This window comes from Hylobates moloch, unplaced genomic scaffold (genome assembly GCF_009828535.3).
Source record: "Hylobates moloch isolate HMO894 unplaced genomic scaffold, HMol_V3 SCAFFOLD_12, whole genome shotgun sequence".
Lineage (NCBI taxonomy): Eukaryota > Metazoa > Chordata > Mammalia > Primates > Hylobatidae > Hylobates > Hylobates moloch.
Window position 1 is genome coordinate 100181747 of NW_026652287.1, and position 26405 is coordinate 100208151.

Below are 26405 nucleotides of genomic sequence, written 5' to 3' on the forward strand. Positions count from 1 at the left end.
CCTCCTCGGCTTCTTTTTTTCCCTTTCTCCCCTTCCCCTCCCCCCGACCACAGCTGCCTCCATTTCCTTAAGGAAGAGTTTTTTTCTCTCTCACTCACCCACACCATAGTGGCGTGCGAGCGGGCCGGGCGGGCGGCCAAGTTTTCCAAGATACAACTTCATCAAGATGTCCAGTGACAGGCAAAGGTCCGAGGATGACAGCCCCAGCACCAGCAGTGGCAGATGCGGACCAGCAAGACCCGGCTTCTCCAGAGCCTGAAGAACACAAGGAAAGAAAACTTTCTGCCACCCAGCCGAAGAAAAACACCAAACTCTCTAGCAAAACCCCTGCTAAGTTATCCACTAGTGCTAAAAGAATTCAGAAGGAGCTAGCTGAAATAACCCTTGATCTTCCTCCTAATTGCAGTGCTGGGCCTAAGGAGATAACATTTATGAATGGAGATCAACTATACTAGGTCCACCGGGCTCTGTATATGAAGGTGGTGTGTTTTTCTGGATGTCACATTTTCATCAGATTATCCACTGAAGCCACCAAAGGTTACTTTCCACACCAGAAGCTATCACTGCAACATCAACAGTCAGGGAGTCATCTGTCTGGACATCCTTAAAGACAACTGGAGTCCCGCTTTGACTATTTCAAAGGTTCTGCTATTTGTTCCCTTTTGACAGACTGCAACCCTGCAGGTCCTCTGGTTGGAAGCATAGCCACTCAGTATTTGACCAACAGAGCAGAACATGACAGGACAGCCAGACGGTGGACCAAGAGGTATGCAACATAATTCACATAATTTGTATGCAGTGTGAAGGAGCAGAAGGCATCTTCTTATTGTGCTGCAAGTCTTTATAGCCTTTACGATATGGACTTCTGTGTATATGTTACACTGATTCTACTCTGCTTTTATCCTTTGGAGCCTGGGAGACTCCCCAAAAAGGTAAATGCTATTAAGAGTAGAACTTTGTAGCTGTAGATTAGTTATATTTAAAACATCTACTTGCAAGCCTTGCTTCTTTGGGATATCAAAATGTATTTTGTGATGTACTAAGGATACTGGTCCTGAAGTCTACCAAATAATACAGTGCATTTTAGCCCAATTCATTATCTGTATGAAGTTATAAAAATAGCTGTAGATGACTAGGAATTATGTCATTTGTATTAAACCCAGATCTATTTCTGAGTATGTGGTTCATGCTGTTGTGAAAAATGTTTGACCTTTGTCAGTTTGTAATGAGATGACTTCCTTTTAGCCTTTGTAGCTCAGAGAGCACCTGACGTATCATCTCAAACAGAATAAACATGCTCCTGAAGGAAAAAAAAAAAAAAAAGAAAGAAAAAGAAAGGGCGTGATCTCAACTCAGTGCAACCTCCACCTCCCAGGTTCCAGCGATTCTCATGCCTCAGCCTCCCGAGCAGCTAGGACTATAGGTGCGCACCACCACACCTGGATAATTTTTGTATTTTTAGTAGAGAGTGGGTTTCACCATGTTGGCCAGGCTGGTCTCGAACTCCTGGTCCCAAGTGATCCACCCACCTCAGCCTCCCAAAGTGCTGGGATTACAAACATGAGCAACCGTGCCGAGCCAGAGATGTGTGTTCTGAAAACAAAGCCAGCTGGAGATTGCTGCCTAGTTCTGTGCATGGTCCTATTCGTGAAGAAAAACGACAATGGGCTAAATATGAATAGTAGTGCCGTATAAAAATTTGAGGGTAAATCTTGTTTCTTATATAAAAATAATGGTGTCTCTTTTGCTGATTCCTATATGATTTGAAATAAATCCCTGGACCTCTAAACACAGTCTGCGGAATAAGACATAAAAAGTAAAGCCAGCAAGTTGACAGACTAGCAAATGCTAGACCCTCATATCCTCATGGAGGCACCAACTTAACAAAAAATGTTTCATCAGAAATATCTTTGTGGAAAGTCTAGAAACCAGTAAGGAAGCTGCAGTTTTCAATGAACACCAATGCAAAATTGGACTGAATGGGGGGGAAAGTTGGTGGAAATTTGCTCATTTGGTCCCACTGCCTCCCCGGCACAGGGCAGTATGCATCTGTCATTATTTTCTTCTAGGGACAAAAGAAAAGAGTAAAACTTACAGACACTGTTCTGGCTTGTCTGGCATTTGCATGACAGACTGAATTCTCTCTCTTTTGGCTGGGATTATTGAAAGAAACAGTGAAGGCCAGGAGCAGTGGCTCATGCCTGTAATCCCAGCACTTTGGGAGGCCAAGGCAGGCAGATCATGAGGTCAGGAGTTCGAGGCCAGCCTGGCCAACATGGTGAAACCCCGTCTCTGCTAAAAATACAAAAATTGGCTGGGCGCGGTGGTGGGCACCTGTAATCCCAGCTACTTGAGAGGCTGAAGCAGGAGAATCACTTGAACTTGGGAGGCACTCCGGCCTGGGCGACAGAGCAAGACTCCATCTCAAAAAAAGAAAAAAAAAAAATTAGCCAGGTGTGGTGGTGCCCACCTGTAGTCCCAGCTACTCGCGAGGCTGAGGCAGGAGAATCACTTGAACCTGGGAAGCGGAGGTTGCAGTGAGCCGAGATTGCACCACTGCACTCCAGCCTGTGTGTGTGTGTCACAGTGAGACTCCATCTCAAAAAAAAAAAAAAAAAAAAAGAATTTTGATCTCTGCAATCTGTTTACTTTTTAATTTAATTTAATTTTTTTTTTTTGAGACGGAGTCTTGCTCTTGTTGCCCCCACTGGAGTGCAATGGTGGGATCTCGGCTCACTGCAACCTCTGCCTTCCAAGTTCAAGTGAAGTGCACAGAAAACGGCTTCTCTTTTATACGGAGAAGGAAGCAAGGTTAGAAAGCAGCAGGTACAGGGCAGTGGATGAGCATCTGCTGTGACCTATTCAGCAAATATTTTATCGTAAGGTCAGCTTACTCTTGGGATGGGATATTAAAAAGGCAAAGTTGGGCTGGACGCCGTGGCTCATGCCTGTAATCCTAGCACTTTGGGACACCAAGATGGGTGGATCGCTTGAGGACGGGAGTTCAAGACCAGCCTGGCCAACATGGTGAAACCCTGTCTCTACTAAAAATAAAACAATTAGCTGGGTGTGGTGGCACACGTCTGTAATCCCAGCTACTGGGGAGTTTGAGGCAGGAGAATCACTTGAACCTGGGAGGCAGAGCTTGCAGTGAGCCAAGACTCCATCTCAAAAACAAACAAAGAGAAGTTATTCTCAATCACAGTGCCGGTATGTGGTTAAGAAATAGAGGTTGTTAGCCGGGCACGGTGGCTCATGCCACTCCTGAGGTCAGGAGTTCAAGACCAGCCTGACCAACATGGAGAAACCCTGTGTCTACTAAAAATACAAAATTAGCCAGGCACAGTGGCGCATGCCTGTAATCCCAGCTACTCGGGAGGCTGAGGCAGGAGAACCACTTGAACCTGGGAGGCAGAGGTTGCGATGAGCCGAGATCATGCCATTGCACTCCAGCCTGGGTAACAAGAGTGAAACTCTGCCTCAAAAAAAAAAAAGAGAAATAGAGGTTGTTCTGAATTTCAATGGCCAAGAATAGTCCAACAGTCAGGGGCTTGGAGAAACAGGGAAGCCTAAGGTTTGAGTAAGTTAACAAGCATTGTTTCCACGATCAGTGAGAAATCCTTGACGAGACAAACTGTGGGAATTTGGAGTTTTTTCTTCTGTAAACAAAGAGGGTAAGCTTTGAAGTAAGCTGTTTGTAGGGAAAACAAAAACAAGGGATTGGGCAGGGGAGTGGTTTCCGGTGGGTTTTATTTGTTTTTTGTTTGTTTTTGTTTATGTTTTGCTTTTGCCCTAGAGGCCTCAAGAGGTCTGGGGAACATGTGCTCCTCTGGTGCTTTCTTCAATCTTTGCTATTTCTTCAACCCTTTACTAGGTTTACAGGGTTGTAATAAACTTCAACACTGTCACCACATGTCACATAAAACAAAATTTAAAAAATAATAAGTACAGGCCGGGTGCGGTGGCTCACACTTGTAATCCCAGCACTTTGGGAGGCCGAGGCGGGCGGATCACCTGAGGTCAGGAGTTTGAGACCAGCCTCACCAATATGAAGCAATTCCGTCTCTACTAAAAAAATACGAAATAGCTAGGCGTGGTGGCGGATGCCCGGAATCCCAGCTACTCAGGAGGCTGAGGCAGAAGAATCGCTTGAACCCAGAAGGCGGAGGTTACTGTGAGCCGAGATCACACCATTGTACTCCAGCCTAGGCAACAAGAGCAAAACTCTGTCTCCAAAATAATTCATGTATTATTACACATGAAATAATAATACGTGTATACTATTTGAAAAATAGAACTAAAAATACGAACAATAGTGATGTTGCCCCATACTTCAGTTTTTGAACGGAATGAAACGGCCTTGAGTGTTCATTTTGGCTGTGTTATTCATTCCTATCACACACAAGAGACATTAGTAATTATTGGAAGATATGGCTCTAAATCTCCAAATTCAGGGGTCTGTGTAACTGTTAAATTGAACAGAAACCTAGAGATATATTAAGAAAAATAGTGGGCTGGGCGTGATGGCTCACGCCTGTAATCCTAGTACTTTGGGAGACTGAGGCGGGTGAACTGCCTGAGCTCAGGAGTTCGAGACCAGCCTGAGCAACATGGTGAAACCCTATTTCTAGTAAAAATACAAAAAAATTAGCCGGGCATGGTGGTATGAGCCTGTAATCCCAGCTAATCAGGAGGCTGAGGCAGGAGAATTGCTTGAACCTGGGAGGCAGAGGTTGCAGTGAGCCAAGGTCGCACCACTGCCCTCCAACCTGGGTGACAGAGCAAGACTCTGTCTCCAAAAAAAAATAATAAAAAGAAAAATGGTGTTCCCTTTTCCATTTTCCTGCTGACCATGGAAAAACACACTCTCACAGTTTTATCAATTCTTTGGTAACAATTAGAAAATGCAAGCACTGGTTCACGTCGACAGCCCAGAGTCCACAAATCCTCTGCTCTGAGCCTGTCCGGACTTCCCCGATCCCAGCTTTCTCTCCTTTGAAAACACTAAGAATAATATCACTGCATCAGTTTTTACTAGAGCCAGTCACCTGTCGTGCCTGGAACAGGGATCGTACCCAGATTGCCCTCAGTCCCAATAATCACGAAGTGCACATCTATAAGAAGTACGAGAGCCAGTGGGTGAAAGGTCACGAACTCAATGAGCACAATGGACACATCACAGGTATCGACTGGGCTCCCAAGAGCGACCGCATTGTCTCTCGTGGGGTAGACCGCAATGCCTATGTCTGGAGTCAGAAAGATGGTGTCTGGAAGCCAACCCTGGTGATCCTGAGAATTAATCGCGCAGCCACTTTTGTGAAGTGTCCCCCCTAGAGAACAAATTTGCTGTGGGAAGTGGAGCATGACTCATTTCTGTTTGTTACTTTGAGTCTGAAAGTGACTGGTGGGTAAGCAAGCATATTAAAAAGCCGATTGGCTCCACAGTCCTCAGCTTGGATTGGCATCCCAACAACGTTTTGCTGGCAGCAGGGTCATGTGACTTCAAATGCAGAGTGTTTTCTGCTTACATTAAAGAAGTGGATGAAAAGCCCGCCAGCATGCCCTGGGGCAGCAAGCTGCCTTTTGGGCAGCTGATGTCAGAGTTTGGTGGCAGTGGCACTGGTGGCTGGGTCCACGGGGTAAGCTTCTCTGCCAGTGGGAGCCGCCTGGCCTGGGTCAGCCACAAAAGCACCGTATCTGTTGCTGATGCCTCAAAAAGTGTTCAGGTCCCAATTCTGAAGACAGAGTTCCTACTGCTCCTGAGTGTGTCATTTGTCTCAGAGAACAGCGTCGTGGCTGCTGGCCATGACTGCTACCTGGTGCTCTTTAACTATGATGACCGCGGCTGCCTGACCTTCGTCTCCAATTTAGACATTCCAAAACAGAGCACCCAGCAGAACATGTCTGCCATAGAACGCTTCCACAACATGGACAAGAGGGCCATGACTGAGGACCGCAACGTGGCCTTGGAGACGCTGCACCAGAATAGCATCACTCAAGTCTCTATTTATGAGGCAGACAAGCAAGGTTGTCGCAAATTTTGCACTACTGGCATTGATGGAGCCATGACAATTTGGGATTTCAAGACCCTCGAGTCTTCCATCCAGGTCCTCCGGATAATGTGAACACCATCCAGCATGACAAACTGTGACCAACTGCAGCTGTGCTGTGGCACGATGGCGAGGAAGCTAGACCCAAGGACGCACTGAAAACACATATCACGCCAGTGCTATGTGGTTTTGTTTGAGTATAAAATTGGTGAAAGTGTTGATTTTATAAAAGCAGTAATTTTTTTTTTTTTTTTTTGCGATTTCATTCCATTCTTGACCAAAGCTTCCCTTTAAGTAGTTTATTATGGAAAATTGTCACACTAACTTAAAAGACAGGGTGAGGGAGATATGTAAATTGTCCACTAGAAAATTAAATAAAAGAACTAAATGTGGAAAAAAAAAGAAAGAAAGAAAATACAAGCACTTAGGCCAGGTGAGGTGTCTCATGCCTGTAATCCCAGCACTTTGGGAGGCCGAGGCGGGTGGATCACCTGAGGTGGGGAGTTCGAGACCAGCCTGGCCAACATGGAGAAACCCCATCTCTACTAAAAATACAAAATTAGCCGGGCATGGTGGTGCATGCCTGTAATCCCAGCTACTCAGGAGGTTGAGGCAGAAGAATCGCTTGAACCCAGGAGGTGTAGGTTGCAGTGAGCCGAGATCACGCCACTGCACTCCAGCCTGGGCAACAAAAGTGGAAAAAAGAGGCCGGGCATGGTGGCTCACACCTTTGGGAGCACTTTGGGAGGCTGAGGTGGGTAAATCACCTGAGGTCAGGAGTTCGAGACCAGCTTGGCCAACATGGTGAAACTCATCTCTACTAAAAATAAAAAAAAAATTAGCTGGGCATGGTGGCGGGCGCCCATATTCCCAGCTACTTGGGAGGCTAAGGCAGGAGAATCCCTTGAACCTAGGAGGCAGAGGTTACAGTGAGCCGAGACTGCACCACTACACTCCAGCCTGGGTGACAGAGCGAGACTCCCTCCCCTCCCCCCCCCAAAAAAAAAAGAAAAAAGAAAAGAAAATACGAGAACTAATTTATATGTCAGATTCATGTCACATCTCAAATTCATCTAAATTTTCTTGACATCCCTTTTTATACTAGTGGAGCCCGGATGAAGACACTTAATAGAAGTTTTCTCTCTGTCAGAGAAATAAGTTGATGAGAATAAACTCAACGAAGGTGAAAATTCTGTTGTTTTCTGTGACCTGGGGTAAAAAGCTTAAGGTGAATTTACATTCAGATTGGTTATAGAGAGAGAACGTACAGAAGTGGATGAACTAGGTATAATTAAGTTTTTCTATCCACAAACCAGGTGAAAGTATTGCAGGAGGCAGATAGCGAGGCATGAGCAGGTAAGGAGACCCTGTGTCACCCACAAGGGGTCCTGATCCAGAACCTAAGAGAGGGTTCTTGGATCTCACGCAAGGAAGAATTCAAGGTGAATCCATATAGTAAAGTGAAAGCAAGTTTATTAAGAGAGTAAAGGAATAAAGAACGGCTACTCCATAGGCAGAGCAGCCTCCTGTCTCATCCTATGACTAAGAATGCCTTCACTTACTGGGAATGTAACCCAGCGGGTCTCAGGCTTATTTTCTCCAGCCCCTATTCCAGATGGAATTGCTCTGGTTCAAATGTCTCTGACACTTTGGAAAGGAATCTTTAGAAATGCAACTCACTGGCCGGACGCGTTGGCTCATGCCTGTAATCCCAGCACTTTGGGGGGACGAGACAGACGGATGACGAGGTCAGGAGATCAACACTATCCTGGCTAACACAGTGAAACTCCGTCTCTACTAAAAATACAAAAACTTAGCTGGCCTGGTGGCGGGCGCCTGTAGTCCCAGCTACTCGGGAGGCTGAGGCAGGAGAATGACGTGAACCCGGGAGGTGGAGCTTGCAATGAGCCGAGATCGCGCCACTGCACTCCAGTCTGGGGGATAGAGCGAGACTCCGTCTCAAAAAAAAGAAAAAGAAATGCAACTCACCGAGAGTCTCCTTAAAGATGTTGCCCACTGACGGCAAAAAAAGATCAGTGGCTACATTGCCTCCACCTGGCCTTGTGGCTGCACTTCTGTGGCCCAGAAGGGGACTTATCAGGGGCTATCTGGACATAATCGAGATGGGGGATTTTCCCCATTAACAACCATGTGTACTTCTGCAATAACCCACCCTAGAAGAGCCTTCTGCTCAAAATGATACTAAAACACACATCCCTGGGTGGAGATTTGAGATGCTAATGAGACATGTGACGTGTGTACCAGCATGGACCGTCACTGGGCTTTCCTGATCAGAGGACTTCCTGGAACATGCTTACTAGGAACATCCCTGCACAGCCCCTTCATGAATAATCATGTCAGCTTCTCACAAAAAGGCTCTGCCCAACACTAGTAGGGACAGGCTCATTCTTTTGAGGAGCCCACCCTGTTCCACTGTTCAGGGTGTCTCTTCTTTCCGAGCTCCTACGCCTTTAGATAAAGGGCACTTACCCGCTTAACTCTTCCGCGTGTCTCTTGACTGAATTCAAGGAGACCAAGAACCAGAGGACTTCCACGCCCCTCCTGGTAAGACGGAGACCCAGAGGACTTCCACGCCCCTCCTGGTAACATCTGGTGTTTTCCCCTGGTGGCCTGTGAACTGTTCTTCTGGGTAAGTGCCAAAAAGCTGGTGCCACATTCTCTGGTTGATGACCTCTGCTTCTTTCTGCACTGAGGAACCTCCTGCCCTAATGCAGTTCTGGCAGCTTTAAGGGGAGGGGTTTTTCCTCTCAGGCTCTGTTCACTAACAACTGCCCAGTCCCATTTCCCTTCAGCCACTGTCACTCTGCTCCTGCTGGCTGGTTTCTCAGCTCACCCTGAGGGGTGACAAGCAGAGGAGGGAGGACTTTCAACTCCACACTGAGTAGATCTGAGACATGGTGACCCTCCCTGCAGGAGGCTTGTGAAGGTGGCAGAAAATCCACCCTGGCTGTGCAGTGACTGAGGAGCTTCATATCTTTCAGCTAAAACTACTGTCCTGTGTGGAGTCGGCTCTTCTCCTTGCTGTTCATGGCACTCCCTTCCCCTGGACACAATATGCCGCCACCGGTGAATAATCCCCCAGGTCACTCTGCTTACTCTTTGCTGTCCCTGTCCTCGCCGCCGGGCTTCCTCGAATTCCTCCTTCATGTGCAGGCGCCTTGTATGTCCTGCTTGTCCCGGACCTGCTGCGTTTGCTTCACTGCCAATCGCCGGAGGCCTGCCCGGGCCTGTGAGGAAGTTTATACTTATTTTTTCCCTAGAGTTGAGACCCAGCTTCGTCCTTTCAGTTGCCTCCTTTCTCACTGCAGGGACCGGCACTGGCAGGATGCTCGCCTACGGGCATCCCTCGTTTACTATCGGGTCCTTCTCCGCCCGACTACCCTTCAAGAATGCCTCATTCTGTGGCTCCTCAAGCGAGCTGTCCGGTTCCTCCGGATGGTCATTTATGGGCCTCTTTCTCAGACCCCAGTTTCTCTTTACAACCGGGGTTTCCTCTGGATCAATGGAAAGTTCTTCATCCGCCTCCTAAAGCCATTGTTACAGACCTGTACAGCAGTCAGGTGCTTTTTGCATTATGTTGAAAAAGCTGACAGAAAATGCCCCCGGCGCTCCCCTTGCTGCTTATGTGATCATATTAGGGATGTAAAAAACCAGAATCAACAGCCCAGTCCACTAACTCTGAGCCCCAGGGGCCTTCCATGCCTGTTTAAGCATTTTTTCTGTATGATCCCCAAGGAACCTACTGTGGCTAGGGGAAGATATCAAATTTACCTCCATTCCTCTAACCATCTGTATGCATTGATCCGATATTATCATGCATTAAGGGGACCTTACCATGGAGTCCCTTCTCTGCAGACTTTAGCAGGGGCAGAACTACTGGACTTCTTGCAGAACCAAGGTCACTGGGAATACGAGAGACAAGAGAACTACTCCCATGCCCGACGTTCTTACATGCTTCCCGGCCCAACACAGAGGTGAGAAAGGCGTCCCTCCTAGGCATCAATCCTAGGAAATCTAAGAAACCCTTCTGAGCAAAATGAGACACAGGGAGACAATGGATGGCGCCAATGCTAAGGTTAGCTAATTCCGGAGCCCCAGGGTGAAGAACTCGTCAACCTTGTAAATAGAGGCAGGGACACTTCACCTAGGCCAAGGTGTGGAACGCCTCACCTTCCTGAGGCACTAAATAGGTGGAGAGATGCCTTCTCTATCCTATGTTCTTTCCTGTCTTCTCTTTCAGATGGGTAACCAGAGCTCCGTACCCCGGGATTCCCCTCTCGGATGCATCCTTAGAAACTGGGATAAGTTTGATCCCCAGGCATTGAAACGAAAAAGATTGGTTTTTCTTTGTAATACAGTTTGGCCAAAATATGACCTAGAAGGGCAGGAAGCCTGGCCAGTGGGGGGAAGCTTAAATGTTAATACCATACTCCAGCTTGACCTCTATTGCCGACAACAGCGCAAATGGTCAGAGGTCCCTTATGTGCAAACCTTCATGATCTTGAGGGAAAACCCCGATTTTTGTAAAGGCTGCAAGATAGATCCTGCCCTTTTAGCTATCCTCAGTCGTCCACTCCGGAGCCTTCAACCAGGAGGCCTCAATGATTTCCTGGTCAACCCACCTCAACCTCCTCTTCCTGAGACCAAAGACAAAGAACAGGCACCCCCAGCTCCTTCCTCCTTGTATCACACTCTCAGCCTTGATGGGTCAGCCTCAACCTACACTAGGCCCTCAGGCCCCCGCTCTGGAATCTGCCTGCTACCAGTGGTGAGCCGACCAACAGGACCAGTCCAAGTCCAGGTCCCCTTTTCCGTGCAGGACTTGTCCCAAGTTAAGGAAGGCCTGGGAAAATTCTCAGAGAATCCACGAAAATTCCTGGAGGGCTTCCGTAAACTAACCCTCACTTTTGAACTAACCTGGAAGGATGTCGCCATCCTCCTAGGACAGACCCTGTCTCTGGAAGAAAGACAGACCATTTGGGAGGCAGCGCGTCAATGCGGGGATGAGCTACACTTGGCAGATGCCAACTACCCCGTGGGAGCTACAGCTGTCCCCCTGCAGGACCCCAACTGGGACTACGATACCCCGGCAGGAATCTGCGCCAGAAATCATATGCTCCTATGCCTGATAGAGGGAATGAAAAGGAGTCAAGTCAAGCCTGTCAATTATAATAAGTTAGCAACCATCGACCAAGGGCCACATGAGAATCCCACGGCCTTTCTCGAAAGGCTCCAGGAAACTCTTATCAAACATACCAACCTAGACCCGGGATCCCCAGAAGGACAACTAGTCCTAAAGCATCACTTCCTCATACAAGCTGCCCCAGACATTAGGAGAAAACTGCGAATGCGGGCTTTGGGAACTAGTGCCCCCATGTCAGAAATCCTCAAATTCGCTTCCTCAGTGTTTTATAACCGAGACCAGGATGAGAGGGACAGGGCCGAGAGGAAGGAAAAACAGAAAGAAGAGAGGCAGTCTCAATTATTAGCTGCTTTACAAGTCCACCAGCCCCCTCCAGGTTGCCCTAAGGATACCCTCCCAGGGAACTGCTATCAGTGCGGGAAGCCGGGCCACTGGACGGCAAACTGCCCCTATGGGCCAAAAGGGGAAAAGCCCTACATAGCCTGTCCCCTCTGCCGTAAGCTCAGCTACTGGAAAGAGAACTGTCCCAAGAGCCAAAAGGGCCCCTGAGCCAGTGATGGCTTTGAGCTCAGGGTGCCCTCTGCCTTGGCCGGCTCCCAGATGTGATATCATCGTCAAAGGGATGGAACCAAGGGCAACTCTGGACGTAGCAGGTAGGACAATACATTTTCTATTTGATTTGGGAGCAGCCTGCTCGGTGCTGACCCCCTTCTCTAGGCAACTTTCCTCTGTCAGGTAATCAGGGCAAATGGCATCTCTTCCTAAGATTTACACTTTCTTTATTGTTAAAAGACCAATTCATCTTTTCCCATGAGTCCCTGATAATGCCTGAATGTCCCATACATCTTTAGGGCAGGGATATACTCTCCAAACTAGGAGCATGCTTCACATTTACCTGAACTTCCCTGAAAGGCTTTTTTTTTTTTTTTTTTGGAAGACTCACCCATGACATTGGTGAATTATCTTGATCTGGAATCACAAATAACCCTGAGATATGGGCCTCTGACATGCTAGGAAGGGCAACCACTGCAGTCCCAGTCAAAATCCAGCTAAGAAAACCTTCCTCTTCTTTCATAAGAAACAATACTTGCTATGGCCAGAGGCAATGGAAGGACTTGAGCCCATCATTAACCCATTCCTCAGGCATGGCCTGTTAAAGTCTGTAACTCTCCCTGCAACACAGGATATCTATTCTGCTGGTAGAAAACATTTAAAGGATTCTCCACTACTGAACCCTGATTGACTCTGGTTTTCTGATGGCAGCAGTTTCATCCAACATGGAGTGAAACACGCAGTTATGCGACAGTGTCTCTATTTGACATTATAGAAGCCAAATCCCTTCCTCCAAGAACCTTGGCACAGCTAGCAGAGCTCATATCCTTAACTAGAGCCATAGAACTAGGGAAAAACTCAATGGTCACAATTTATACAGATTCAAAATATGCCTTCTCAGGACTCCATGCTCATGTGGCCATCTGGAAGGAACAGGGATTTTTACCAGCAAAAGATACCCCTACGGAATGTGGACCACAGATCCTGGCCCTGCTCTAAGCTATACACCTATCACGGGAGATAGCTGTAGTCCATGGCCAGGGACACCAAAAGGACCAGGGAGAAAATGCCCAGCAAAGCAGGAGGGCAGATCAAGCAGCCAGGACCACTACCCTCTAGGGAACTCCTCATGGCCCTTAACCCAACTTTACCCAACACCTTACCCACCCACAAAAACCCAAGAGGAAAAGGAACGGGCTATCAAATATGGATCTACCCGAGAACCCGAGGTGTGGTATACAGTGGGAGGAATTCTCTACTTTCCTAGGCCCTCCAGTAAAAACTTGTGAGAGCACTCCATGAGTCATGTCACTTTGGGAGACATTATCTCCAGCACATGTGCAAAAACCTCTTTTCCAGGAAAGGGCTCTACTAGACTATTTGTCAGGTCTTTAACGCCTGTGCATCCTGTGCCTATAATAGCACCCAGGGCCCTAGGCTGCCCTGCTTTTTTTTTTTTTTTTTTGAGACAAAGTTTCACTCTTGGTGCCCAGGTGCAGTGCAATGGCGTGATCTCAACTCATCGCAATCTCTGCCTCCCAAGTTCAAGCGATTCTCCTGCCTCAGCCTCCCGAGTAGCTGGGATTACAGAGGTGCCACCAAAAAAAGACCAAAAAAAAATTTTTTTTTTTTTTGTATTTTTAGTGGAGACAGGGTTTCCCCGTGCTGGTCAGGCTGGTCTCGAACTCCCAACCTCAGGTGATCCACCCGCCTCGGCCCCCCAAAGTGCTGGGACTACAGGCGTGAGCCACCGTGGCCAGCCAAATTTTTTTTTTTGTTGCTCAATGTTGCCCAGGTTGGTCTCAAATGCATAGCCTTGCCTCCTTGTGCCCCAGGACAACCAGTCAGAGCCAGTGCAGCTCCCTGCCCTGCTTAGTTGAGCCAGTTCAGCATCAGGGAGCTTACCTGGGGAAAGACTGACAGATGTATTTCACTCAATTGCCAGCCTGTAGAGGCTATAAATACCTTCTGGTGTCTGTGGACACCTTTATTGGGTGGGTTAAAGCCTTTCCTACAAGAACAGAAAAGGCCCAGGAAGAAGCCAAGCTACTTCTTAAAAAAAAAAAAAAAAAAAATCATTCTGGCCAGGCGTGGTCGCTCACGCCTGTAATCATAGCACGTTGGGAGGCCAAGGCAGGTGGATCATGAGGTCAGGAGATCGAGACCATCCTGGCTAAAACGGTGAAATCCTGTCTGTACTAAAAAATAGAAAAAATTAGGCGGGTGTGGTGTTGGGCGCCTGTAGTCCCAGCTACTCAGGAGGCTGAGGCAGGAGAATGGCGTGAACCCGGGAGGCAGAGCTTGTGGTGAGCCGAGATCATGCCACTGCACTCCAGCCTGGGCGACAGAGCGAGACTTCGTCTCAAAAACAAAAAGAAAAAAAAAAACCATCCCTCAGCGTGGGTTTAGTTTGTGTTTACAAAGTGACAACGGCCCAGTTTTTATTTCACACACCCTTTAATTAGTGGCAAAAGCCCTAGAAAGAAAGTACCGCTAGCACTCCTGGAGAACACATTCCTCGGGCAGGGTAGAAAGCACTAATGAAACTATTCAAGGGGCCCTGAACAAAGTGTGCCAGGAAACCTCCTCACCATGGTTAGAACTCCTGTCCACAGCACTGCTCTGAATGAGCATCGCCCCTAATATTACTTATGGCTTCGTACATGCAGACCTAATGTCAGATCCAGAAGTTACCCAATTAACCAAATACATAACATCACTGGCCCAATTTCAGCAAGTCATCCAGGAGTTTGGGCAAAAGCTACTGCCTGCCACTGACGCTTCCAGTAATCAACCCTTATACTAGCCAGGGTCACAAGTCCTCATCAAAACCTGGAGAGATGGGTCACCTGGGTCTCAACTAGCCTGGGTCTCTCCTTTATGGAAAGTCCCCTTTATTACTTTCTACCCCAACAGCTATCAAAGTTTCTGGAATCTCTAGTTGGATACATCACTCCTGAGTAAAACTGTGAGACGGTCCCGAAGAACCAACAACAGAATCAGCATCTGAGTGGTCTCGTGAGCCAACCACTGGAGGGCTTCCAGTTCCTCTTCAAGTGAAAAGATAAGTAAAGCCTTCTCTCCTTTCACCTCAAAAAAAGGTCTCTCAGTACTGGGAATCTTGGTTGCGGTGGCATTGGTTATTCTCCTGATTTTGACCCACACTTGCATGCCACCTGAAGTCCCGATAACAGCCTGTTTTCTCACTAAACACTCCGTCTAACCATTTCATTATTTGTCTCTCCTGTTTTCACCACTTTCCTTTTGCTTTCACAAAGCTTAAGGGAGAATCAGCTATGACAGAGAAATTCCTTTTCCTTTATCTTTCCCTCCTTCCCATGCCCCTACCCTCACAGGCACAATGGAGTGAAAATTCCCTTGTCAATTTTTCCAAAATAATTGCTTCGGGAAACCATCTAAGCAACTGTTGGATCTGTCACAACTTCATCACCAGGTCCGCATCTTACCAATATATTTTGGTAGGAAATTTTTCTTTAAACCTAACATTTGGTTCAGGAATCCCCGAAGGCCAACATAAATCTGTTCCGCTCCAGGTTTCGCTTGCTAACTCAGCGCACCAAGTCCCCTGTCTGGATCTCACTCCACCTTTCAATCAGAGCTCTAAAACTTCTTTCTATTTCTACAACTGCTCTTCTCTAAACCAAACCTGTTGTCCATGCCCTGAAGGACACTGCGACAGGAAGAACACCTCTGAGGAGGGATTCCCCAGTCCCACCATCCATCCCATGAGCTTTTCCCCAGCAGGCTGCCACCCTAACTTGACTCATTGGTGTCCAGCTAGCCATAAACAAATGAACGATTATCGAGACAAGTCACCCCAAAACCGCTGTGCAGCTTGGGAAGGAAAAGAGCTAATCACATGGAGGGTTCTATATTCGCTTCCCAAGGCACACACTGTCCCCACATGGCCAAAAACTACTGTTCCCCTGGGAGGGCCTCTATCCCCTACGTGCAATCAATCTATCCCAGCAGCGTGGAAATCGCAGTTACACAAGTGGTTCGACAGCCACGTCCCCCGGTGGGCCTGTACTCCTCCCGGCTATGTATTTTTATGTGGACCACAAAAAAATAAACTGCCCTTTGACGGAAGTCCTAAGAGAACCTATTCAACCCCCCCCGTGGCAAACCTCTATACTTGCATTAATAACATCCAACATACGGGGGAATGTGCTGTGGGACTTTTGGGACCACGGGGGATAGGTGTGACCATTTATAACACCACCCAACCCAGACAGAAAAGAGCTCTGGGTCTAATACTGGCAGGGATGGGAGCAGCTGTAGGAATGCTCGCCCCATGGGGAGGGTTCACTTATCATGATGTCACCCTCAGAAACCTCTCCAGACAAATAGACAACATAGCCAAGAGTACGAGAGATAGCATCTCTAAACTCAAGGCCTCCATAGATTCTCTAGCAAACGTAGTCATGGACAACAGATTGGCCTTAGATTACCTCTTAGCAGAGCAGGGCGGAGTCTGTGCAGTGATCAATAAATCCTGTTGCGTTTATGTCAATAACAGTGGGGCGATAGAGGAGGATATAAAAAAGATCTATGACGAGGCTACGTGGCTCCATGACTTTGGAAAAGATGATTCAGCAGGGTCCATTTGGGAGGCTGTGAAGTCTGCCCTCCCCTCCCTCACATGGTTTGTCCCTTTACTGGGACCAGCTGCACTTATAGCCTTTTTTCTCCTCTTTGGCCCTTGTCTCTATAATTCACTGATTAAATATGTCTCTTCCAGGATACGGCAGTTTCACACAGAGCCCCTAAAAATGGAAAGAGATCATCCGATCTTCCTTGGAGGCCCCAGTACCTACAAGTACATCTCTCCCTTGGATGCCAGTGCGCAAAGATTCTGCAACTAGGGAGGGGCTCTTTCCCTGACAGAGAGCAAGAGAGGGAGACCCTGATGACTTCTTCGTCCCATGTCAGCAGGAAGCAGTTACAGAAGACCCACGACGTCCTTATGCCCAAAGCTTTTCAGGGTCTCCATCTCTTGAGGGGGAATATTGTTAGGGTAGGCAGGTAGCCAGACATGAGCAGGCGAGGAAGCCCCTGGGAAAGGAATCTTTAGAAACGCTGCCCACTGATGGCCTCCTTGGAAACACTGCACACTGAGTCAGCAAAAAGAGGAGCATGGCTACACCTGGCCTTGTGGCTGCAATCCTCTGTTCAAGAAGGGAACTATATCAAGGCCCAGCCAGAGGCTACCAAGGTAGGAGCTATTCCCCAGTAAGGAGCATGTATACTTCTCCAATAATTCACCCTAATATACCATTTTGCTCATTAAAATAATAAAAAAACACACCCCTGTGTGGAGATTTTATTTTTTAACCAGATATTCCTTGTTAGATTTTAGATGCAAATGACACGGCACATGTGTGCCCAGACTACTTCCCAAAACATGCTTACTAGTGACGCCCCTGCATGGCCCCTTCATGAATAATCATGTAAGATTCTCATAAGAAGCATCTCCCCAGCCAGGTGTGGTGGCTCACGCCCGTAATCCCAACACTTTGGGAGGCCGAGGCAGGCAGATCACCTGAGGTCGGGAGCTCGAGACCAGCCTGACCAACATGGAGAAACCCCGTCTCTATTAAAAATACAAAATTAGCTGGGCGTGGCGGCGCATGCCTGTAATCCCAGCTACTTGGGAGGCTGAGGCAGGAGAAACACTTGAACCCGGGAGGCAGAGGTTGTGTTGAGCCGAGATGGTGCCATTGCACTCCAGCCTGGGCAACAAGAGCGGAACTCCATCTCAAAAAACAAACAAACAAAAAGAAGCATCTCCCCAGCATTGGTGAGACAGACTCACCCATCTGAGCAGCCCAGCCTGTTCTGTCTTTCAGGGTGTACCGTTTATTTAAAAGCCCCCATAAAAATTCCTCCCAGGCCAGGCACGGTGGCTCAGGCCTGTAATCCCTGCACTTCCTCAGACAGATCACGGGTCAGGAGTTTGAGACCAGCCTGACCAACATGGTGAAACCCTGTCTCTACTAAAAATACAGAATTAGCCGGGTGTGGTGGCACATGGCTGTAATCCCAGCTACTCAGGAGGCTGAGGCAGGAGAATCACTTGAAACCAGGAGGCGGAGGTTGCAGTGAGCCAAGATTGCGCCACTGCACTCCAGCCTGGGCTACAGGAGACTCCATCTGGGGAGGGCGGCGGGGAATTCCTCCTAAGTCACTAGCAGCTGACTCACTCTCTGCAGCAGCCAGTTCTGTCTCTTCTTGACCTCCTGTCTTTAAATAAAGGTTACTTAACTATTTAACTCTTTCTGTGTGCCTCCTAGATGAATTCTTTCCTTCAGGAAGATAAACTGAAGGACCTCCACACCCCTCCTGGTAACAAAGGTCTTTGTGCAATCCCTCCTGAAGAAGCAATGGAGAATTTAGTGTATCTAAACTAGTAAATACAAACTGTACTCAATTATCCAAGAAATCATTGAAGAAACACTCTTTACTCCATTTTTTATATCTTGGGAAAAATATAATTAAAGACAAAATAATATTTTCCAAACCCAGAAATCCTCACCAAAAAGGAAAAAAATAAATAAACAATCCCAGTTGGTGGCTGGTGAATGCTTCTACCTTAATCAATACATGTTTTGAAGCTGTCAGCTTCTTTTTTCTCATGATAAGTGACTCAACAGAATCTAGTCTTTGCTTTGCCCTCCAGACAAGGAATACAGAATTTTTCAATCTTATGAGAAACATATAAGTTGTTTGGTTTTGCACAATATTTACTAATTTTCTCCACTCATCCACTGTGGAGTCTTAGCACAAAATGAGACACCACTCTCCTGTATGGAAACTAAAACAGACTGAGCTTCTGCTCCATAACCATAAACAGTAATAGCAATACTAATTGAAAGATGAAGTAATTTTACGTAAGTAGGTATAAAATTGATAATTCATTGTTATTTTCAGTTTTACAGTAAGTGTGAATTACATAGAATAAATCTTTCTTTCTCTCTCTTTCTTTCTATTTCTGACAGTCCCGCTCTGTTGCACGGCCAAAGTGCCATGGGGTGACCTCAGCTTACTGCTACCTCTGCTTCCTGGGTTCAAGTGACTCTTGTGCCTCAGCCTCCCGAGTAGCTGGGATTACAGGTGTACACCACCTTGCTTGGCTAATTTTTGTATTTTTCATAGAGATGAAATTTCACTATGTTGGCCAGAGTGGTCTCGAACTCCCAACCTCAGATGATAAACCCGCCTTGGTCTCCCAAGGTGCTGGGATTACAGGCATGAGCCACCACACCCAACGGAGTTTTCATTCATTTACTTTAATCATCATGGGTTAGAGATATAGCTTTTAAAAATGTAATTGAATATACCCATACAGTCAGACTCTAAAAAGAGCATTTCCTCTATTAATGTTTATTAAATAATACGGTGGAACTCAGACTTGCTCTGTTGCCCAAGTTGGAGTGCAGTGGCATGATCTTGGCTCAATGCAATCTCTGCCTCATAGGCTTAAGTGATTCTCGTGCCTCAGCCTCCCGAGTAGCTGGGATTACAGGCATACACCACCATGCCTGGCTAAATTTTGTATTTTTACTAGAGACAGGGTTTCACCATGTTGCCCAGGTTAGTCTTGAACTCCTGGCCACAAGTGATCCACCCACCTTGGCCTCCCAAAGTGCTGGGATTGCAGGAGTGAGCCACCACACCAGTTTAATTTTTTTTCTTTTTCTTTTCTTTCTTTTTTTTTTTTTTTGAGATGGAGTTTCACTCTCGTTGTCCAGGCTGGAGTGCAGTGGCACAATCTTAGCTCACCACAACCTCCACCTCCTGGGTTCAAGTGATTCTCCTGCCTCAGCCTCCTGAGTAGCTGGGATTACAGGCATGAGCCACCATGCCTAATTTTGTATTTTTAGTAGAGATGGGGTTTCTCCATGTTAGTCAGGCTGGTCTCGAACTCCCGACCTCAGGTGATCTGCCTGTCTCAGCCTCCCAAAGTGCTGGGATTACAGGCGTGAGCCATCGTGCCCAGCAATTTTTTCTATCTGAATTTCTTCCGTACTAATCAGCTTGTGATAGACACATGGCTTCTGAAACAGAAAAGTGCAAGGGCTTTTTATGAGCAGGGTGTGGAAGACTACCAGTAACAAATGCTTTGGCATAAGTGATGAATGAGAAGGGGAGTTAGAGTCTCTACTATCCTACCTACTAATTGTGCTTTGGGAATTTGGATTGAAAAAAGCCACCTTAATGGTGTTTGGTTATCGTTTATTCTCCCCCAGCTGGCAGGAAATAAGGACAGAGTCCCCAAAGCTGCTAGGGCACTTAGGGTGGACATGAAACATTAAAACTTCACTTGCCTGAAAGCAGAGCAGCCACCAACCAAGCTGCTCAAAATTACTGCCAATGATGTCTTGCTTCCTGGCATTCAGAAACCTTCTCCTTCTCTACCCCTGACTCTTCCTTCTCTCTGTATCCCAATCTCAATCACCTTAAGGAAGAGTTGAGTATCCTGAAAAACTTGGGAGAAAAAAGAGATTCAAACTTTTGTAGCTCTCTTGGTAAGAGGTGCCCCAATCACCTTCCGAGGAGAAATGCTTTGCAGGAGTGTCTCAAACCACCAAGATCTGTGGAACCAACTACGTATGGGGCCCACAGGAAGAAGCCACTGAGCCTCAGGATCCTCCAGATGCTGGGAGGTACATGGAGCAGCAGGCAGCACTATGCTTGTATCAAGCACCCAAGGAGCAAACAAGGCCACTGAGCTGCCCCAGCCTTCCCTGACGTGATTGTCTCCTATGGCCTTGGGTTTGTTTGGAGACCTTCAATATAACTGTAATTCCTCCTTCTCCTTTGTAAGCTCAAAGTAAGGGTAAGTTTGCTACCAGTCTTTTAAAAAAGATTGGTGCCACTCTTGCTCACAGGGCAGAGAAGTCACCCAGAATGGTGGCCACCAGCACCCCACTCCCAAGCCAATACCACCTCCAGTGTAACCATGCACACAATCTCCAGAAGGGGACCCCAGCCCCTGACCCAGCTGCATTGTCTCTGCCACTGTGGTGAACACTTGCATGGAGGCAGGTACTCTGTCACCCTCTAGCACTCTGGCTCTTGAGGAGTCAGAGGAAAATGTTGGGGCCCAATACAAGTCCCCTAGAGTTAGAGCACACAGTCCAGACGTTGGGAGCTGAGTGCTGGCCCCCTAAAATCTTCCAGAAATGAAGCCAGTCGGCTGAATCCACCTTATACCACAATCCACAATCAAACCCTCAAGGTCATCAAATAGTTATGATAAAAGTAAAAAACAAAAACAAAAACAACCCTCATGCAAAGGTCAGCAACCTCAAAGACTGAAGGTAGATAAGCCCAAAAAGATGAGAAAGAATCAGTGCAAGAACCCTGGAAACTCAAAAAGCTAGAGTGCCTTTTTTCCTCCAAACAACTGCATCACCTTTCCAGCAAGGTTTCTGCACCACGCAGAGATGGCAGAAATAACAGAAATAGAACTCAGAATGTGGATAAGGACAAAGTTCATTGAGCTATGGGAGTATGTTGAAACTCAATCCAAGAAAGACAACAAACAGGATAACACAATGGGATTATGTAAAGAGGCCAAATCTATGATTCGCTGGTGTCCCTGAAAGACAGTGAAATCAATTTGGAAAATATATTTTTGCATATTATCCATGAGAACTTCCCCAACCTAGCTAGAGAGGCCAACATTCAAATTCAGGAAATGCAGAGAACCCCAGTAAGATACTTCACAAGAAGATCATATCCAACTCACATAATCATCAGATTCTCCAAGGTCAAAATGAAAGAAAAAATGTTAAAGGAAGCTAGAGAGAAAGGTCAGGTCACCTACAAAGGAAAGCCATAACAGCAGACATCTCAGCAGAAAGCCTACAAGCTAGAAGAGATGGAGGGCCAATATTCAACATTCTTAAAGAAAAGAAATTCCAACCCACAATTTCATAATTGGCCAAAGTAAGCTTCATAAGCGAAAGAGAAATAAGATCCTTTTCAGAGAAGCAAATGCCAAGGGAATTCATTACCATCAGACCTGCTATACAAGAGCTCCTGAAGAAAGCACTAAATATGGAAAGACCATTACCAGCCACTACAAAAACACACTAAAGGATATAGATCAGTTACACTATACCACCTAACATCATGACAATGGATCAAATCTACACATATCAATATTAACCTTAAATGTAAATGGGTAGCCAGGAGCAGCGGCTCACTCCTATAATCCCAGCACTTTGGGAGGCGGAGTTGCGTAGATCACGAGGTCAGGAGTTGCAGACCAGCCTGGCCAACATGGTGAAATGCCATATCTACTAAAAATACAAAAATTGGCTGGGTGTGGTGGTGCATGCCTATAATCCTAGCTACTCAGGAAGCTGAGGCAGGAGAATCACTTGAGCCCCAGAGGCAGAGGCTGCAGTCAGCTGAGATTGTGCCATTGCACTCCAGCCTGGGCAACAGAGCAAGACTCTGTGTCAGGAAAGAAAAAAAAAAAGTAAATGGGCAAAATGCCCCAATTAAGAGACACAGACTGGCAAGCTGGATAAAGAACCAAAACCCACTGGTATGCTGTCTCCAAGAGACTCATCTCACAAGCAGTGACACAAATAGGTTTAAAATAAAGAAATGGACAAAAATCTACCAAGAAAATGGAAAACAGAAAAAAGCAGGGGGCCAGGCGTGATGGCTCATGGCTGTAATCCCAGGACTTTGGGAGACCGAGGCAGGAGGATCACTTGAGGCCAGGAGTTCAAGACCAGCCTGGCCAACATGGTAAAACCTGTCTCCACTAAAAATACAAAAATTAGCTGGGCATGGTGGCTTGTGTCTGTAATCCCAGCTACTAGGGAAGCTGACACAGGAGAATTACTTGCACACTGGAGGCAGAGGTTGCAGTGAACTGAGATTGCACCACTGCTCTCCAGCCTGGGCAATAGAGCAAAACTCCATCTCAAAAAGAAAAAAAGGAAAGAAAAAGAAAAAAAAAGCAGGGGTTTCAATTCCAGTTTCTAACAAACAGACTTTAAACTAACGAAGAGTCTAAGAAGACAAGGAAGGGCATTACATAATGGAAGAGTAATATCCTAATATATATATATATATATATAATATATATATATATTATATATATATATATATATTCCTAAAGCAAGAACTTGCTCAAAATGCAAGTTCTTAGAGACTTTCAAAGAGACTTACATTCCCACATAATAACAGTGGGAGACTTTAACACCCCACTGGCAATATCAGACAGATCATTGAGACAGAAAATTAACAAAAATATTCAGGACCTGAATTCAGCACTGGATCAAATGGACCTGACAGACATCTACGGAACTCTCTACTCAAAAACAACACAATATACATTCTTCCCATTGTCACATGGCACACACTCTTTTTTTTCTTTTTTTTCGAGATGTAGTCTCGCTCTGTCCCCCAGGCTGGAGTGCAGTGGCGCAATCTTGGCTCACTGCAACCTCCGCCTCTGAGGTACAAGCAATTCTCTGCCTCAGCCTCCAAAGTAGCTGGGATTACAGGCGCCCGCCATCACACCCGGCTAATTTTTGTATTTATAGTAGAGATGGGGTTTCACCATCTTGGCCAAGCTGCTCTTGAACTCCTGACCTCGTGATTCACCCACCTCAGCCTCCCAAAGTGCTGGGATTAGAGGCATGAGCCACCGCGCCTGGCTGGCACACACTCTTAAATAGATCACATACTTGAACGTAAAACACTCCTCAGCAAATGCAAAATAAGTGAAATCATAACAATCTCTTTGACCATAGCACAATCAGGTTAGAAATCAAGACTAAGAAATTCGTTCAAAACCATATATTTACATAGCAATTGAATCACTTGCTCCAGAATGACTTTTACCTCTTTAATTGACAAGTCTTTTCTCCTTTCTTGCTCGCTCTTCTTAAATTTCCTTGGCTATTCCCTCCAAGATGATGTTGGATAAGAGGAGACTAGAAATTCTTTAGTGTCATTTCTGACTTTAGTGTGACTTTCTGTAACATTTCCTAGCTGTTTGTCAATTTGATGAAGATCTATCACTTCCTAGTTCACTATTTTTAGATAACATTATTTCCTGTTAAATACTGCCAATTTTTTTTGTATTTATGAATGTGGGCACCTTATTTTTCTCTTCATTCCTATAGCTGGTATAAACTCTGGCAGTGGATTTCTTAATATTAAATGTTACCTGCATTCAGGGCATAAATTATATTTGTTCATTATATATTATTTTAAATTAATTATTACAAATTGATAATATTTTACATAGGATTCTCCTATGTATATTCAGACTCTAGCATTTTATATACTATTTATTACAGTAATTTTATTATTTTTATTTTTTTGAGACAGGGTCTCACTGTGTTATCCATGCTGGAGCACAGTGGCACGATCTTGGCTCAGTGCAACCTCCACCTCCTGGGCTGAAGCAAGCCTCCCAGTTCGGCCTCCCAAGTAGCTGGGCCCACAGGCACGTGCCACCATGCCCGGCTAATTTTTAAAAATTTTTTCTAGAGATGGGGTTTTGCCATTTTGCTCATGCTGGGCTTGAACTCCTGGGCTCAAGTGATCTGCCCACCTCACAAAACATGTCAATTTCTTCAATGGATATGGTTCTGTTTGGATTTTCTGCGTCAACTAATGTCAACATGGGGAGAGTATATTTCCTAGAAAGTTGCCATTTCATTAGATAATTCTAAAACTTATTTGCAAAGGCAGAGAAACTAGAATAGCTGAAACATAAGAAAAAGAATAAAGTGGGTGAAATCATTGAACATGGTATCAAGATTTGAAAAATAGTAAACATAGAGGCCAGGTGCGGTAGCTCACGCCTGTAATCCCAGCACTTTGGGAGGCCGAGGCAGGCGGATCATGAGGTCAAGAAATTGAGACCATCCTGGCCAATGTGGTGAAATCCCATCTCTACTAAAAATACAAAAATTAGCTGGGTGTGGTGGCCTGCACCTGTAGTCCCAGTTACTCGGGAGGCTGAGGCAAGAGAATCACTTGAACCCGGGAGAGAGAGGTTGCAGTGAGTCGAGATCATGCCACTGCACTCCAGCCAGGCGGTAGAGTGAGACTCCGTCTCAAAAAAAAAAAAAAAAAAGATACCAAAGCAACTGAAAGCAGGACTTTCAAATAATAGTGCTGGACCAAATGAATATCCACAAATGAAAAAAGATGAATCTGCATCTAAATTTTAAACTCATTCAAAAAGGATTGTATTGTTAAATGCAAAATAAAGAAACCATAAAATGTTAATCTATCAAGAATTAGAAAAACATACTGTAAATTAATTGGGAACAAGCACACCAAAGAGTTCATAGATATGACACCAAAAGCATGGAAAAAAATGATAAATGCAACTTCATCAAGTTAAAACTTCTGGTCTGTGATACCAATGGAACAGAACAGAGAACCCAGAAATAAGGCCACAAACCTGCAACTATCTGATCTTCGATGAAGCTGACAAAAACAAGCAATGGAGAAAACACTCTTTATTTAATAAATGATGCTGGGATAACTGGCTAGCCACATGTAGAAGACTGAAGCTGGACCTCTTCCTTATACCACACAAAAAATTAAGTCAAGATGAATTAAAGACTTAAATGAGAAATCCCAAACTATAAAACACATGGAAGATAATCTAGGCAATACCATCCTGGACATACAAATGGACAAAGATTTCATGACGAAGACACCAGAAGCAATTGCAACAAAAGCAAAATTGACAAATGGGATCTAATTACACCAAAGAGCTTCCCCATAGCAAAAGAAACTATCGCAGTGAATAGAAAACCGTACAGAATGTGAGAAACTTTTGCGCAAACTATGCACCTGACAAGAGTCTAATATCCAGCATCTGTAAGGAACTTACACAAATTATTTACAAGAATAAAACAACCCCATTAAAAAGTGGGCAAAGGACATGAACAGACACTTTTCAAAAGAAGACATATGGCGCAGCCCAATGGCTCATACCTGTAATCCCAGCACTTTGGGATGCCAAGCCAGGTGGATCACCAGAGGTCAGGAGTTCCAGACCAGCTTGGCCAACATGGTGAAACCCCGTCTCTACTAAAAATACAAAAATTAGCCAGGCGTGGTGGCTCATGCCTGTAATCCCAGCCACTCGGGAGGCTGAGGCAGGAGAATTGCTTGAACCTGAGAGAGGCAGTGGTTGCAATGAGCTGAGATCGTGCCACTGCACTCCAGCCTGGGCAACAGAGTGAGACTATGTCTCCAAAAAAAAAAAAAAAAAGAAAAAAGAAACAACCCAGAGCACAGGAAAAGGGAAGGGGCCTGTATGGCTGGAACAGAGGGAGTGAGGCGTTCACTAGCAGGAGATACGGTCAGAGATGTCCTGGGGAAGCAGATCAGATAGGGACAAGGTCTTCAAACAACTCTCTCCCACAACACAAAAGAAACTGGAAATGATTTATTTCCTCACCTGTTTTAAGGAAACATTTTTTTCTTTCGCATATAAACTGACACACAAATCATGTCATATTTTCTATAATCCTCATAAATGTTGACATGTTCAGCTAAGTCCCAGGAAATCCGGGGTTGCCCTCATCTGAGATGTGCAGGACTGCAGGGGAATG

General features: G+C 45.9%; 2 protein-coding genes and 2 pseudogenes across 4 annotated transcripts in view; 3 read left to right on the top strand and 1 right to left on the bottom strand.

Moving 5' to 3' along the window:
- Positions 1-26405, bottom strand: part of LOC116479152 (zinc finger protein 816) — a 92972-nt gene that overhangs the window by 42559 nt on the left and 24008 nt on the right. The window lies entirely within an intron of this gene.
- On the top strand, positions 163-1279 carry LOC131380863 (ubiquitin-conjugating enzyme E2 E3-like; annotated as a pseudogene).
- LOC116479354 (actin-related protein 2/3 complex subunit 1A-like) lies at positions 858-6125 on the top strand (annotated as a pseudogene).
- On the top strand, positions 15063-16652 carry LOC116479149 (endogenous retrovirus group V member 1 Env polyprotein). The gene has a single exon (XM_032171015.2). It carries the CDS (start codon positions 15063-15065, stop codon positions 16650-16652), a length of 1590 nt encoding a protein of 529 aa, XP_032026906.1.